The sequence below is a fragment of the Mizuhopecten yessoensis genome, unplaced genomic scaffold, assembly GCF_002113885.1.
Source record: "Mizuhopecten yessoensis strain PY_sf001 unplaced genomic scaffold, ASM211388v2 scaffold10885, whole genome shotgun sequence".
Lineage (NCBI taxonomy): Eukaryota > Metazoa > Mollusca > Bivalvia > Pectinida > Pectinidae > Mizuhopecten > Mizuhopecten yessoensis.
In genome coordinates this window covers 976,062-993,242 of record NW_018408770.1, presented here as the reverse complement: position 1 = coordinate 993,242, position 17,181 = coordinate 976,062, and the positions used below count along the sequence as shown (strand labels likewise).

General features: G+C 35.7%; 2 protein-coding genes across 2 annotated transcripts; one reads left to right on the top strand and one right to left on the bottom strand.

The window, feature by feature from the left end:
* Positions 1 to 5,967: 5,967 nt before the first annotated feature.
* On the bottom strand, positions 5,968 to 11,586 carry LOC110463272 (probable 60S ribosomal protein L37-A). The gene is made up of 4 exons (XM_021517724.1): positions 11,515 to 11,586; positions 10,146 to 10,281; positions 9,644 to 9,728; positions 5,968 to 6,094 (listed from the first exon to the last, which is right to left on the bottom strand). Exons 1-4 carry the CDS (start codon positions 11,515 to 11,517, stop codon positions 6,013 to 6,015), a joined length of 306 nt encoding a protein of 101 aa, XP_021373399.1. The 5' UTR covers positions 11,518 to 11,586; the 3' UTR covers positions 5,968 to 6,012.
* Positions 11,587 to 11,594: 8 nt separating this feature from the next.
* LOC110463271 (F-box only protein 4-like) lies at positions 11,595 to 17,032 on the top strand. The gene is made up of 6 exons (XM_021517723.1): positions 11,595 to 12,106; positions 13,023 to 13,234; positions 13,438 to 13,661; positions 14,061 to 14,306; positions 14,450 to 14,613; positions 14,756 to 17,032. Exons 1-6 carry the CDS (start codon positions 11,771 to 11,773, stop codon positions 14,834 to 14,836), a joined length of 1,263 nt encoding a protein of 420 aa, XP_021373398.1. The 5' UTR covers positions 11,595 to 11,770; the 3' UTR covers positions 14,837 to 17,032.
* The last annotated feature ends 149 nt before the right edge of the window (positions 17,033 to 17,181 follow it).

Sequence of the window (17,181 nt, the reverse complement as noted above, 5' to 3'; positions counted from 1 at the left end):
AAGAAGTGGTGGAAAGTATCCATTTCGCACAACAAAGTACCCAAAAAGGTGAGGGCACAGACGCCTCCCTGACGTCCACCAAAAAGCAATGCACCTGATTACAGTTGATTGGTAATGAAATTCGTTGCAAGTCTACAATAAACCTGTCAGTGACATGTTAGGTCACAAACAAATCCAAATTACAATTTGTCCATCACTTGTGGTGATTGATAAAGGTTTTGTTAACAATCAATTTTGAGATCAAATGTAATTTTCTTGTCACTTTTTAGAATTTGTTCTCATACATTTTGCTATCCTTTTTTATACATTTTATCATAATCGTTTTTACATTGCTTCTATGGGATAGTTCCTACTCATTTGTTAAAACTCATCTCATTATGAAGAGTAAATGTATTGGTGAAGGTCGCCATCGTATCTTCGCGAAATCTCGTAAATGGAAATGTACACGAAATGTAAAACAAAACAAACTCCATACATTTGGATATACTGACTTAAAGTGGCATAGATTGCTCAAATTAAGAAGGTAGTATTGGTCCGAAGTCCTACATAAGGTATCTGCGCAAAAGAAAAACAATTTGAATTCGAAGGGAATTGAATCCATACTTCTGCAAAATCGTGCCAGGCATCAGTTAGTTAATTTTCATACACAAATTGTGGTGTTCTGCGTCATCACGTGTATGCTCATTTCATCTTATTGACAATGACCTAAACCTTTGTACACAGGTTAGCCTATAGGGAGAGATTCTTTGAACTCTCAATTATGAAGTAGGTCATCTGAAATAATGTATGACCTTTTAGAAGTGTAGTACGTCTTATCAAAGAATTAGTTAGTTTTCACCCGCAATGTTTGTCTCTTGGATGACCCTGGCTACAAAGCTTGGACAGGTTGGTCAAAGAACAGTTTCTCAAAATCGATACGTAATGTGTCCCATTTCTTTCTTCAGTATATACCAAAACTACACAAAATGCTCTTTTACTGTTTTGGATTAAGATGAAAACTGATATCTCTTGTAATTAAGTGTTACGCTCTTTTTGGCATTTCCTTGCCTAGTATTTCAAAAACCTTTCATTCTGTAGTACAAGCATTGAACAAATCTATAGTTCCAGTGTTCCTTGGTCCTGTCTATTTGAGTAAGAAACATATATTTTCACACAATACTTAATCTCAGAAACGTTCTTTAGAGACAAAGTGACAGCCTAATAGATGGTACATATATTTATATTCAATAAAGTGTTGTCAATAAGCTTCAGAGAATGTCTAACGGTGGCGAGAAGGAGCGTAAATATCTTAAATTCATGAGCATAGCTCTATCTGATGGCTTATACATTTTTGGACACAGTAGGACCACTCTCTGGAAGCCAAAATGATGCAAGCATTACAAAAACATCATAGACCAACTCACATGGTTGGAGCAAGACGACAATGTAGTCGTTGATAGTGGTTTTAGAGATACCCTGCCAATGTTAGAGGCATTTGGTATTAGACATTTCTGATTTTGAGGCAGACCTAGCACGGAGCCAGAGACGGACACTGAGAGTAGTAAATTATGGGAACATCTCAATTTTTTTCCCCATTTCATCTGTATTTAAGCATTGAACTGTTTTTGTATGATATTTATGATCTATTTGAATGACACAGCTTTGCAAGCAAACAACATAATGCGCGCTAGCTGTTATAGAATCTACCGACTGTTGTCGGGTTCCCATACAATCAACAAATACATTCACGCCTGGATTCTTCACTAATTGAGCAAAGAGAAAAGTTCGAATTAACTTCCAAAAATAACTCCCCCGATCATAAGCTGTTACTGGTTCGCTTACCTGTAGTCACGTGCATGTGCGTGTATACACACTGGCATATTCATACCATATACGCTACGTTCCATATCAAATTATTTTTGAAATGACCCCTGTATTTGCCTGTCTATGTCTCTGTCTCCTTGCTCCGTGCTAGGTCTACCCCAAAATGAGAAAGGTCTACTAATACCAGTATGCACTCATATCTTAAGACTAGTCAGAGACAACACTCGGATCTACAGGTTAACATTGACAGAACAGTTACTAAATCCCAATGGATTGTAGTCTTTGCATGGCCGTCTTAAGCATTAAAGTCTATTCAAGGGGAGATAACAACATTGTCGACATGGTAATCAGGGGCAGGTGACTCCAACACTAAAAAAGGACGGTGGAAATCTTTAGTGTTTTGCTCTGGCTGGGACGGGAATCCTTAAGCATTGAATATTTTTCAGTTGCATGGCCATCTTAAGCATTGAATATTTTTCAGTTGCATGGCCATCTTAAGCATTGAATATTTTTTAGTTGCATGGCCATCTTTAGCATTGAATATTTTTTAGAACTCAATTAATATCAAACTGCTTAATTGAGGAAGTGCTAAAGACTGTGACTGCATGTCTCAATTGGATATGGGGACCAATTTATCAAAGATCCCCGGAAACCGACAGAAAAGACAGAACTCGCACATCAAAAGTGGTTTCTACTTAGAAAATCAAACTGTTTGGCTCAGAGGGTGAAAACACAGTACAGATAGTTTGCTGCTGATTGAACAAGAAAACCCGATAGATTATTGATAACAGCTTTTTGTCCATGCCGAATAGTTTATCAATTTTGAGATCAACTGTCATTGCACAGGTACCAGCCTCGTCTGTCAATACACCTATGATTATAGTATAGGTGTATTGACAGACGAGGCCGGTACCTGTGGTCAATGCTGAATCAACGTTATTAACATGGATTCTACAGCCAGCAACTTAGAAGCTTAAGCTATATACGGTTAAAACATTCTGGATGAAGGGCCATCAAGCTTTCAAACGATTTACCCAAGCCCACTTCATAGATTACAAGGGTCAATTTGTTAAAACCTTTAACGACTTCTGAATAACAAAGAGGCAAATGTTAATACTTTTGACAATAACGTGTTAGTGTGGACTATCAAAAACATATGACTTTGGCCCATTTTCAAACTGTAAATGAAGTCAAATGTATAACTTTCTCTTTCCTCAGAATAACAAAAAGAGTGATGACATTTGGCCTGTAGTATGTTTAAATGAACAGCAATGAACCTCTCGACTGTCTTAAAATCTCTAAAGACAAACCAGACGATCTATTGTAAAATTTCGCCCGTAAGATTGTGGGTTGTAGGACAATCAGGTTTGCGTTATTTGGACCAACTTTAAAGGTCATGTGATTAAACCTTCAAACTTCTGAATAAGAAAAAGGACTATGGTTATATAAGTTTACTAATTATATTATATGAATTACTTTCCATGTCAAAAACCTCATTTGAACAACCAATAGTCATTGGGTCATGATAACTTGGTTGGTAGTATTCTGTGCTATTAGTTTGTTCATATAAATAAAGCTTAACCCCAAATTCGAGGTCACATGTGTCAAACGTGTTAAAGCAACACCTGAACAGCGATTTGCCTGCTAGACAAAGGGATTTAAGGTTTGTTCAAATGCTAGTGTTAAAACTATACTAGTTAATCTGCCAGCAACTTTGACCTTGACCCACTTTAAATGGTTTCGTTTGGTAAATGCTTTACGTCCAATAAATAAATATGGTCGTAAGTTTTGGTGGACATAGGAGGGCAGTGAAGCTGCTTAAAGGACGTGTTTCACGTGTTCCCGTATGCGTGCTGTATGTAGCTGCGACAGCCTACCCGCATCCAAGGAGCTGACCGATCTTAGGGCGTGACCTGGACGGGCAAGGTCATTTTGAATCTCCGAGGGCCCGGTAAGCTGGAGTCTTACCCCCTCAAGACGACCGAACACGGGCTTTGCCCGTGAAGGGTAGTCTACAAACCCATAAACCAACCAACCAAGTTTTGGAGGTGAGGAGAGCCGGAGTGCCTGCCTGGAGTTAAACCACAGACCTGCGGCAAATACCTTGCGACGGCCCCACACAAGCCTCCAACCTCTTCCACTTTGTAGATGATTGCAACATACAAGATATCCGACTAATCATAATATAGTCCGAATAATTCTGAAATTTTATCGACTTTTTTTATATCGGTCTGTCGTTAATTGACGACAGACCGATATAAAAAAAAGTCGATAAAACGTCAGAATAATTCGGACTAATCATTATACTACCTAATTTATCTCCAAAGATAACAATAATTTTAGTAATGTTTTGTACAAAAAAACAAGAGGCCCAATGGGCCTGCATCGCTCACCTGGTATTAATTTCACACTTGTAATCTTAAAAGTGGACTAAAATACAGCAACAGGCAGAATATCAGTGTTTGATTCATAAGAACCTATTAAAAGATTTAAGCATATGACGCCTGTGACCTTGAATGTCGAACAATGCCATTAGGTTGAAAGTGGGTCAAGAACATTCATTTGAGCAAACTTGGTAGCCTTCCAATCTGATTAAAATCATCTGTTACATGACTCCGCCTGAACATCTGAATGTGCCGCGGTCAGGGTCACGTTCAAGTGACCTTTAGATGAACCAATCAGAGGCGCGCTGGCAAAAGTTTGGCAGCGAATCGGAATATCATGGTTGATAGATAAATAGAGAGGGGTATCGAACAGATTAGATTTCCAAAACAAATATGGCGGCGAAAACTGACGTTTCTACGACGCCAAGGAAAACGTACCCATTGGGTAATAATTGCGAAGGCAACACCGCCACACGGTCTTTCTTCTTTAATAAAGCTTCGAATATCTTTTTCTGTTAGGGTTTCAGAAGATCAATCTCAAATAACTTCAGAACTTTCGCATCATTCTCATCCATGTCCGCCATATTTGTTACAACTCCGAGCGCCCTTTTGAAAGAGGGTCCCTGATTAGTCAAAATTTGATGAGTATTTATAAATATAAAGGTCACCTGAACGTGACCCTGACCGCGGCACACTCAGATGTTCAGGTGTAGTACGAAGTTAACGAAGACATGTAACATATGATTTTAATCAGATTGGGTAGCCCTTCATCCCAGCACACTACAGGCCCAATTTCAGTGTCCTTCGGCCGTATGGTTATTGAGAAGAAGTGGTTTGAAGATTTTACATTTGACCCCTTTCACCTTGAAAGTGGGTAAAGGTCATTCATTTGAACAAACTTGGTAGCCCTTCATCCCAGCATGCTACAGGCCCAATATCAGTACCCTGGGCCTTTTGGTTATTGAGAAGACGTTTGAAGATTTTAAAACATTTGACCCCAGTGACATTGAAAGTTCGTCAAGGTCATTCATTTCAACAACCTTGGTAGCCCTTTATCCCAGCATATTACAGGCCCAATATCAGTACCCTGGGCCTTTGGTTATTCAGAAGTCATTGTTAGATTTTAAGACATTTGACCCCTGTGACCTTGAAAGTAGGTCAAGGTCATTCATTTGAATAAACTTGGTAGCCCTTCCTCCCAGCATGCTACATGCCAAATAGCATCAGCCTGGGCCTCTTGGTTATTGAGAAGTTGTTTTTAAAGATTTTAACATATTTGACCCCGTGACCTTGAAAATTGATGGTCATTCATCCAAGCATGCTTCTGGCCAAATATTATCACTAAGGCCTTTGGGCCAGGTGAGCTAAAAATCAAAGTACCATGGGGATTTCACTATACTGCATTTTGAAATCCTTTATAAAAGAATTAAACCTTTCCACTTAATTAACTTTTCTTCAAGTATTAAATCTCCACAAGAACAGCGTTTTTGTTATTGCTTAAAAACTTTGGTTTCTTGATATTTTCCTCTTCAAACATGTTGCCATTTTCAGCCATAAACTAAGATAATGTATGTAAAAATTGCAGGAGTAATGATCCAATGTATGTTGTGTAGTATTTGAAGCACAAGCTTCCAGCACTGTTCATTCATCGAAAAATGTCATATCTTAATTCAAATTATTTCAGTGTATTACAAATAATACCAAAATTTGAGCTTTTATACACGTTTTTCAACCTTTGTTAATGCTGAAAGCTACCAAGCAAAAATAGGACAAACAATTATTGTTTTACTTTTTTTGTTTTGTTTATTTACAGCAGACTTATAATCTATTTTGTGGCAACTGCAGATGATGGAGCGGCTGCTGTCTTCTTCTTGGACTTGGCAACTGTGCCCTCACGGAAACCATTCCTGTAATATCAAAATGATACATTTAGTTTTAAGAACCTTCAGGACTCTAAAATACTTGCTATGTAGATCAAAGTCATGTACATAGCTTCGATTTTTGCATCCATCTTTTAAGAATGAAACTATGATATGTAACTTAGCAGTCTGTATATAGACAACCTAATCAATTATAACACAGGGAGTTATGATATACTATTGTGGTTTTAAATGCTATTCAGATATGATCATAAAGCAGGTTATTTTTGTAGGAAATATTTTGCCAAATCATGTCATACACACAATTGCGATTTCATGATATAAGATGCAATGTACCCTATTAGTTTTATTATACCTATACTATTAACAAGCTTGTTTGAAGACTCTCAAATAATCAAGTAATGCAGCACTATGATGTTTCAATTATGGTGTTTTAAGAGGTGTCTTTATCAGTTCACAGATGAGTACAGGCGATGCATCTTACAACTTTCACATCAATTTCCACCCGAAGTAATTTATCTTCTCGTGGCCTTATTATAGTTTGAACCTTATACTTTCAGTATAAACCCAACTAGGATATGCTCTTTCCAGTAGGGGTGTCACAATATGCCAAGAGTGTATCACGATATATTGCAATACAGAATGAATATACTACAACAATACGTATCCCAACATATTGTCATAGGAAGGATCAGTGTTTTTTTTACCTCCATTTTACAACCACCTGTTCCTTTGCAATTGGGAAAATTCAAGATGTCATGCGCACAGCTCAAGGGCCAGGGTCACGAAGCCATGTTGGAAGGTTGGAAGGTCCCCCCCCCCCCCCCCCAAAACATTTTGAATTCTAGAAGCTCTGAGGTGCATTCTGATAGTTTTTGTAGAGAATTAATTGCTCTTAAAAAATGACATATTTCTTTATTCATTTTGTTTCTATTTAAAATTTGTAACAGTTTCTTAACAAAATGTAAGATGAAAATCATTGTCAAGATTAGAATTTTTGAAATCACAATTTTATTTAAGTCAAGGTACATGTACCACCAAATCAATCTCTTCTTTGTCCACTTCTCCATTCTGTGGCAGAGGGGTTACTGAACTTTGGGATATAGAACTTGACAGGAACAGGCAGGCAGTAAAGGCAATATTCATGTGTGTTGACTTGGCAATTTGCGAGACAACAGAAAAAATGGAGTGTTTCCTAGTTGACCTTTGGGACAGGAAAGACTAATTGGATGTGTCACAGGCGATGTATTTGTCATACAACAGTGTCACGCAGATGTGTGTCTCACAACACTATACGAAAAGCAAATTCCAATTCTGAAAGATGGTAAAGAGTTTTTTCACTTCTAGCAGATAAAAGCACAGATCAGGCACACACGATTCAACTAAGCAAATGACGGGATCGTCTCTGTGTCCACAAGACTTTGTAGCTTCCTTGAATGCATTGCTTATTTTAGTCAGTCCTTTGGAATCAATTTTTCTGATGTTTTCAGTGAAGTATTTTGAATTACGCGACATGGTGTAGAACCGGATGTCACCCACGATTCAAAGCAGTTGTCAATTTGACGCTTGAAATTCTGATGACCGTATCAAACGCTATTATGACTTAGATTCGAATATTTGGATTTGACTTCTCTCCCCTTGCTCAGAAACGGAAATTTCCAATTGCTGAAGTTATTATCGTTCGGGAGAACGCCTTATGTTTTTTAACATACACTTTAAACATGTTTTGATAAAATTATAGATTATAACAATAAGCAAACATAGACTAAATTAACAGGTATTCTATTTGGGAAAATGTGGGGTTTTTTTTGGGAAACTACTTCATTTTCAGACTAGGGGAAGCAGCCGTTAGACGGCTGTAGAACCGTAGATCAGGCCAAAAAAACCCACTAAGGATGTGCTCAATTTTATAATAAGTTGTTATCAGAATGTTATCAAACTTAATCATATATAATATGGATTACATAGATTTAAGATTTTTGTCAAAACAACTTATCGGCTACAAAATTTGAACAATTAAAAGCCTGCTTTATGCTTATTGGTATATCTGTTACAATTTGTAGTCATTTGCAAAGTTAAAACACCAAGCAGATACATGAAAATTAAATATGCTTTTGAAAAATATTGCAATACAGCAATATTTCATTTTTGTATTGTGGTACGATGCGATATACTTGTGTATTGTAGAGGTGTGTAAAAACACTAAACTCTGAAAATTTCGGCTTTTCCTTCTTATAAGAGATAAACATGATATGCATTTGACTATTTTCAATCCTAAATAATCATCTTTTAAACTGTAATTGACATCATTGTCAGTTAAACCTCAATTATGTGTCTCTGCGAGTTCCTGCCTGTCAATAGTATAAACCTAGACTCTTAGTAATACACAAAAATGGCGAACTTCGCGACTTTCCACATGTAATTTGGCACAATTGAACATCCAAAATTGAATATTGAAGGATAAGTTTACAGAAGAACAACGTTTCCCATCTCGGAGTACTAAAATTACAATACAATACATTGATATATTTTCCCAATCGCTGTACTTATCAGTTCAAATCGTTGGGATGACCTACGGTAAACCTTTGGTCAGTTCGAACAAAATTAAATAAATATTCATGAACCTGTTCGAATTATACGAAATTATGCTTCAGAAAATAAGTGCGAGTTTGAACTATCGGCAACAAATTCAGCTCATATGAGTATAATGTTATCAAAATATTGGATAATTGTTGAAAAAACGAATCCTTACCCATGCATAAACTCTTTTATGAAATAAACAAAGTCTGTCATGGGGAAAAAAAATAGAAACGACCGCCATGACAGATCACGAGTGATGTTATCTCAATTATCCTTTCTATATATGGCCTGCATGGCCAAATATAGTATTACTACTGATGCCGCCATGTTTACTACAATTTCCATATTGGGTCATGACACCCATATTTGGACGTCTGACCTATATCGGAAGAGAGACGAACTTTCCAACATGGCTGTCAATTCAGATTTCGATTACGTTTGCTACGTTAACTTGATAATTTAAGGACATTTTAGGCAGAGTTTAACTTTCAAGTTGTGCAGGATATCAACAGAAATACATCATACTACAACCCTATTTATGGATGCAGACCAGTGTGCTGTCAATTAATTCTAAAATCGCCCAAGTGTGATTCACACCGGGCTTTCTCCATTACAAGGCATGGGATTGATTTAATACCCGGCCAGGGTAGGAGGAGGCCGGGTATTAATATTAGTACTAATACCCGACATATCCAATGTAAGGTCATTACGTTGCATCGGTGAATCGTTACACCTCTAGTGTATTGCGATATACCAGTTTTCAGATATATTGTGACAGCCCTACTTTCCAGTTTTATAAAAGTCATAATTTAAAATCTATCATATGTAAATTATGTAGGATAGAATTTCCCACCCTAGGGTACATAATATGGGTTCATAAACCTTGGCAAGCCTCATTTTTTTGCCCCGAATCCTGTACCCTCACGCAGGACATTACTATCCTACATATATACCTATAATAGTCATAGAATCCTGGTGACAGTGGCGAAAACCTACCTGAACCTCCTGAAAACATCCTTAAGATGCCTCATACGGCCGGTGCCAGTTGTCCTCCTCCTCTTGGACTTCTCACTCCAATTGTCTGCAAGTACAAATTGTACGATTGATGACAATTAATGCAAACAGAAATTCACACTAGTCCATCTTTATGAACTGGCAGCGGTGAACGAACACCGACAGCTATACATATGGACAGGGGAGATGAAAATAGCATGCACGACAACAGAGAATTATTGCAATTAACTAACAGTATAAATAATTGTGCAAAAAGTTTCACGTTTTCAAATATATGAGACAAAGGTTCAAAGTTCTAGGGATTTTCCATACTATGAGGTTTAAATTCTTTAGCCCAAATGTTTACGTAGGCCTTAGGGCCAGGTAAGCAAATGAAATGTTAATCTATTTTCATTTTCAAAATACCTCACTTGATCACCAATTTCTTAGTTTCTAAACAACAAAGTTTCCTAAACTGCTCAAATGATTTAGGTTCTGTACTTACATGTCCTCTTCTTTGGACTAGGATATCCACATGAAGCACATACTTTTTTCTGGATATGAAATGAGCGGCGCCCACACCTCCTGCAATGGGTGTGGGTTTTATTGTGCCGCTTACCAAAGCTGGATGTTCCCTTGGTCTGTCAAAAATTGATGAAATAAAATCAATGACATAATTTTGTTTTAAGCAAATTGTCAATTTTGGTACAACATCAGGCTTAGACACTAACTAGTTTTGATTTGTAGAGTAGATTATAGAATAGATTATTACTTGTCCTATATCATTGTAGATAGTCCAAGAAAACGAAAATATCTCCATAAAACAAAAAGTAATAAATTATAGGAGACATAACAAGTACTGCTATGAAGACGCAGTGAATTTTTAGGAAAATTTGACAGTTGTTGTGCAGTATACGTGAATTGTTAACAGTTTTCCAAAAGGAATAATCTTAGAATATAATATATCTATCAAAAGATACTGCATAAACATGTTCAGTTTGGTGATTCACTATTCCTTGAAATTGATGTTGAAGAAATCTTCAAAGTTCACATATTTGTATGGCAAATGTTCATCAAGTTACATTACAACACAATTAACCAACTAGTTCAGACCCAGTAATCTACTACAATTCATAACCCTGAATCCGGTTTGCCTCGGGTTGATTCACCCTAATATGACTTTTAGGATGAATAAGATCCGACATAACTCCCCCACTCCATACTTTAAGTTCTTTCAGTACATCAATGTACATCTTTTACACAAGTACCTACGAGCTTAACAATACTGGGCGAACTGGATTGTGTCTAAACAATCGTTGAAGACCCTAACCTCTTCTCCCCTCAAGATTTCATCAAGTTTACTTCTAATAAAATCTGATAGGTCCGTTTCCATGATGAAATGCTGATTTCTTTCAATAATCTAACCTGTTTTGTTCGTTATTATATACTTCATGTGAAATTTTCCACATTTTTTTGAACGAAAGTTCCCAATTTGTCCGACAGTTGTATCGTCCGATTATACTCAAAAGTTTATGTACGCTTGAGGACTTTCGTATTCTTCAATATTTAAAATGTATGAATGACTTTCCTTGTCCGAAAAGGATTATTATCCTGGATGTCAAAGTTTATATCAATATTGCCTTTTCCGTCAACACAGTCATATTAATTTACACGAGAAAATTATTTTTCTTCGAACAAACACCTCTTTCAAAATAGGGTGTATTTTATAGAAACTATTACACATATGCATAAAATAATAGTGTAAATCGTAAGAATGCATTTCTATCAGTGCAATGAGCATACTATTATTTTGCAAACTTTATTTACGAAGGCGATAACAGCCGATTGAAAGTCATATGTTTTTCATCGCTCACCATGTTTATCCAGCAAGATGGCGAAAGGTCATTTCCGTTTTCTTGGTCCGTGACCCCGGCTTCTGACGTCACATCCTTAGTAAACTAACAACTTGTTTTGGCCACGTTGGAGCTGACACATAGCTGTCATTACGTAGAACAAAATCGGGTATATATATAGCTGTAGCCATGTATTCACTAAATTACATCTTGTTCAGCAACGACATTGACAGTAAAATACTTTCTTACTCTAAGCCATTCATCTTTTGGCCTCAAAATGATTGAAATTGATATTCCTCACGATATTTGTACAACAACGTTTGTTTGTGGGCCAAGTTTGTACACAAAACTGCCTGAAAAATTAACGTATGGTCTCGACCAAAGGTCAGATGTACCACCATCACTAGGAAAAGGTGATTTGTTGGACGAAGGGCTTATTTATACCCTAAAAAAGTTAGTTTGGAAATACAAAAAAGAAATGGGTGAACAGCAAGAGACGTTTGTGTCTGGTGGACTACAACAATACCTGATTAAACAAGAGTTAAAACAGAAGAGCCTAATAAACGGTCAGAAGGGTGTCAACCAGGATCATTCTTTATTCAACAAGTTACCTGTAAGTATATACATTTGTATAAGCTAAAGAATTTAAACCAAAGGGTCAAGTAAATGGATTTATTTCATTTTTTGTGTGTTTTATTTTCACCTCTTTCAGTCTTTGGGTAAAGAAAGATCTAGGACAGTCGCCTCAACCATTTAGAGAGAGAAAAAATTGGGAAAAGCCAGCTGTTCTAGGTCTGCAGAAAGCAATAGAACTTTTTAATAATAGCTAATATTTTTTTAAACATAAAAAATATTGGTATTTGAGCTTCAATGTTTCAACTAACCACTTTAATTTCCTCCACTGGAATTTGAAGGATTTCTTTTTATATAAAATCAACTACATCAACTATTCAATCTTTGCGTATTGCAGAGTTATCTTCTCTTGAGAGCAGGTATTGATTGTGACGTCAATTGTTTGTGAGAGTAACGTCATCAATTTTTGAGAAAACGACGTAATTTTCTCACACAAACCAATGGCGTAACAATCAATACCTGCTCTCAAGAGAAGATAACTCTGCAATACGCAAAGACGGAATATAAGACTTAAAATGTTCTGATGTATTCTTCAAACTAACAATACATTGACATTTTACAAGAAAAATAAATACATTTGTACTTTATTTCTCGGAAAAGTTGAACTTTTTCTTGGATGTGTTGAAATAGGAAAACACATTTTACTTGTGGCCAGGAATAAACAAGGCAAGTTTGTAAGGATTGTCTCTGTTCGCCAATATTTTTCATTAAAAGTTCAATGAAGGATTTATGCTTGGCTGAACACCGCACTAATCTATCAATTAAAACGTGACTAAAATAACACAATTGGTATCAATGCTGTTGCAATATTATTGTTTTCTATCTTTTAGAAATTTACAAGTGCACTTAGAATCAATATTGAGTATGTCTTGAGAGAAATTTCGTTTGGTTTGCAGGTGGATGTGAAGCTCCATATATTTTCGTATCTTGGAATACAGGACCTTTGTCGGATTAGTGGAGTGTGTAGGGACTGGTATGATGTGAGCCAAGACAATCTCTTGTGGCAGGAAAAACTCACACGTAACATCCAGTCCTGGAATATGATTTCTCATCTCACCAATCCAGCCCTTTACAGGGAGGTACAGTCGGAGTGGTCCAATAAGGAAATGTAAGTTTCAGGGCATTCAACCTGTTTTGTACTTTGTAACAATACATCATAAAAGACCAAGTTTTACTGTAATGGTAATGTTTTTTAACTGTCATTTTAATAATATTTACATTGTGCTGTAATGGTTAAATAGTTTCACAGAAAAGAAGTTTTAAAATTTTGATTTCATTTGCATGACCTGTTATTGAAACAATGTTTTTCAGATTTCTGAGATGTTCTCCCGAAATCAACAAAATTATTCATGAAAAAAACTCCATGCTGACAAGCATATCTAATATGCTTAGATATTTCTTTCCAAAGAAAGTGTCAAAGATTGCTATGTTTGGTCCAGGCCTTGAGTCTGAAAACACAAGTGGTTTAGTCCGACAAATGCTGACCGCGAAGACATTGTTAGAACAAGTGGGAATGGTACCAGGACAGTTTGATGGTGTGTACACTATAGATTATAAATGATATTAATTCAGCAATAATCAAGATCATAGTTAGAAAATTTCCATCTCAACAAACATATGTTGCAAATTTGGTAAAATTTTGAAATAATTAAAAATGAAAATATGTATCATAATTTTTCATAACCAATTAAATTTAAGAAAAGAAATACTTGTTAATGTTCATGATTATCACAAAGCATGCATTATACATCATACATGTATATATACTTAATATATTGAAAGGAATTTAATTGTGTGTTAGACTTGTATGTTTTGTTAGGCATTTCATTTGTTAAATTATTCATTGTAATATTACAGTAAATACATGTGCAATGTAACATGATATAGAGATATGTAGTTTTCATACATCTTTGCATGACCTATTTGTTATAAAGGTGTTGGATCAGGCTGGCTTCTGAAGATGGCAGACTGCACAAATTTTCAGCTGTCAGTTCTGTACTCTGCTTCCAAATCTGTCAGACAGCAACCAGGCTGGGACCGTATCCAAGGCAACAACCTATTGCAGGTATCTAAGCAAGATGTCGGACAAGAGGGGGTGGAGCTCAAGCCAGCAGTCAAAGATTTCTGTCGTACTGTCGACGCTTTTATCTACGTAGTAGATTCAACATCAACAGCTACTCGTAAGTCAAGTTGTTGATCAAATGTAAAAAACAGCAGAAATTATATTCTTTATTGATAGACTTCCAATAAGAAACTTTGTCAACCTTGAAATTAGCAAAAGTTTCAGTGTTTCTTTAGTTAAAATGACATGTTTATGTTTAAGGTGAAGGAAATGATGAGTTCTACACCATGGTGAATGAGCGCTGGTCAGCCACACATGTTCCGGTTCTAGTATTATCTTGTGTTAAGGATTCCTCTGCCACTCGCATTCCCAGTATCAAGGTTGTGGAGACTCTTGGAATGTCCAACATGAACAGACCTTGGCAGGTAATTAAATTAAACAGATGTATGATTGTTATTTAAGGAATATTCTAAGAATGTAACACCTGTTCATTAAAATTTCATTTTTTTTAATACACATTTACACATGTATTGACATAGCTAATGTAAACTCCTATTTTATTTGCAGGTGCGAAACTGTGAGTCTGAGAATCTGACCGAGGTTTTAGAAGGAATTCGGTGGGTTGTTGAACAATCACATAGACGATGAAAGTTGTGTTAAGTAACAAACAACTACATGTCAACCCGATATGTGACAGGCCGGACACATGTCCCAAAATGGCTACGAGTCAAACGGATCGGAGAAGTGTGACGTCCGCGTCCGATAGTCAAAATATGTGTGACTAGTCACATCTGAAGACCTTGATGTCATCATATGCAAAGAAGATCAGAAAAGGAAACAAGTTCATACAAAGTTCATGAGTCCCCTCCACGTTGTCGTCTGAGGTTAGGTCAGTCTGTTGTAATATGTGAGGGTCTAACCTTGCTACATTGAGCCTACAAAAACTGTTGTAATAGTCATTGAAGACTGCACTTAAAAGTCTCATTTAACAGGAATCACACTTACCATAGATTTTTATGCACACGATTCCTATTCTTGGTCGAGTAAGAACTGTGTCGGGAGCAGTGAAATAAATACTTCTCTTGTCCACTGTGCATTTAATGAATACTCTGTAAGCTTTGTCACCAAATATTTGAAGATTTACAGCTAGCCTTCAGAACTTGTTAAAAAATAAATGTCATGCATTCCATAAGGTTTGCCCAAATCAGTGTTCAGTAAAGTACATTATAATTTGAAATATATCAAGTATCACTACATATTCAAGACAACAGTTTGTACATGCTCATTCTGACAATGTAATGGTATATGTTACAGACTGTAAGGTCTCTGTACTGAAGATCATTAATATATATATATTAACAGTATATTTAGATTTTAAACTGAATATTGTACCTCTGATATGGTTGGTTGTGATTTAGATCAAACTGTTACATTGATTTTACAGCAAAATCTTGTTTAAAAATTATATGAATGATAACTATATTGTTTTCTTTCATGAATATAAAAGCAAAGGTCATCAATGATTCCCTGGAAATTATTAACACTAAACATGATTGTAGTACAGTATATCCATGTCCGTTCACTTTGATTTTAGTTTGAAATTGAAAAGAAAGTAATGAACTCTGTGCCAAAGATATGTTTAACCCACCCAATGGCAGCAGTAATGAGATTATTTTATGGGTATGCGATACAAGTTCATGCAGTAAGTACAGTAGCATATATGTTACGGCATGCAACTGTATACTTAACTTGTATTTAATCATGCCATGTTCTTCAGCAGTAACCAATATTTTCATATTAACTTTTGTGCCACAAGAACATTTTGTATGTTAGTGTAGACAGATATAATGTTTATCAGTTCTATTGGAGTATTCCCTACTATGTATATATTAGATTATGAATGGATATTAACTTGTTTCCAGATAACTTTCCATTATATCAGTGCCATTGTTTTACGTACTATTGATTTAAAACAATGTTGTATCTCAAAGCTAAAATATTTCAGTTTAATATCATTGTTGAACAGGATACTAAAGATAAAAGATAACACTATTTTTGTGGTTATTTTGACCCTAATCTTCCATTTTCTACTTTTGTACTGCTCAAGTGACCAACACATGCTTGTGGAACAAATATATTCTTAAAACCATGAAAAATTGTTTGAAAAAAGTAGAAAGAAGTAGTATACTACTTTTATTATTTTCAATCAAAATTAACTAAAAACAAATAAAATCTTTTAATTATCTCCCTTGTGGAAAGTTAACACTCTTTCAAACAAACTTTAAAGATATAAGCTCATCAAAGATCATGTGGCCTCAAACAGAATTTAGCATATAACCCTACAGATAACGATATTGGTCCACATGGTACAGAGTCAGTAATTACACAGAGCCTGATACCTTTGTATTCCTTTCACATGGTAAGTATACCTTCCATCGACAGAAGCCGGAATTATTTGAATTTCAATAATTTAAACTTATAGTAATATAAATATGAATGCAAAATTGATGTACTGGGTCAAGACCAGATGCTTCTTTGAGTTGTAGATTATATTGTATCATTGTGCTCAATAGAATACATACATATGCAGATAAACTAAAATGAAGCGGAAATATTCTATGCAAGGAGCATGCTTTTTACAATAGCCTAGCTATATAGGCTAGTAAAAGTGCTTGATATTTATAATGTTAGAATGTTTTTTTATAATATGCTAATTTAATTGCTGTGAGGATGCACTGTGATATAAATTGTTATAATAATAAATATATTTATACATTGTTTATTTTTTACACGAATATGATCATTACATAATAAAATTTGATGGTTATGCAACATGTGCTTGTTTTTGTCACTCATTCTAACTAATTATGGCTACCATATATAGTACCTGCAATTGTATACGACACTAGTAAAATAAAGCAGTTTCCTACTGGCTTCCGGCTAAGGAGAATTTCTCGGTCATTCAGTAGGGTGTCTGACTAGTAAAACTAGAG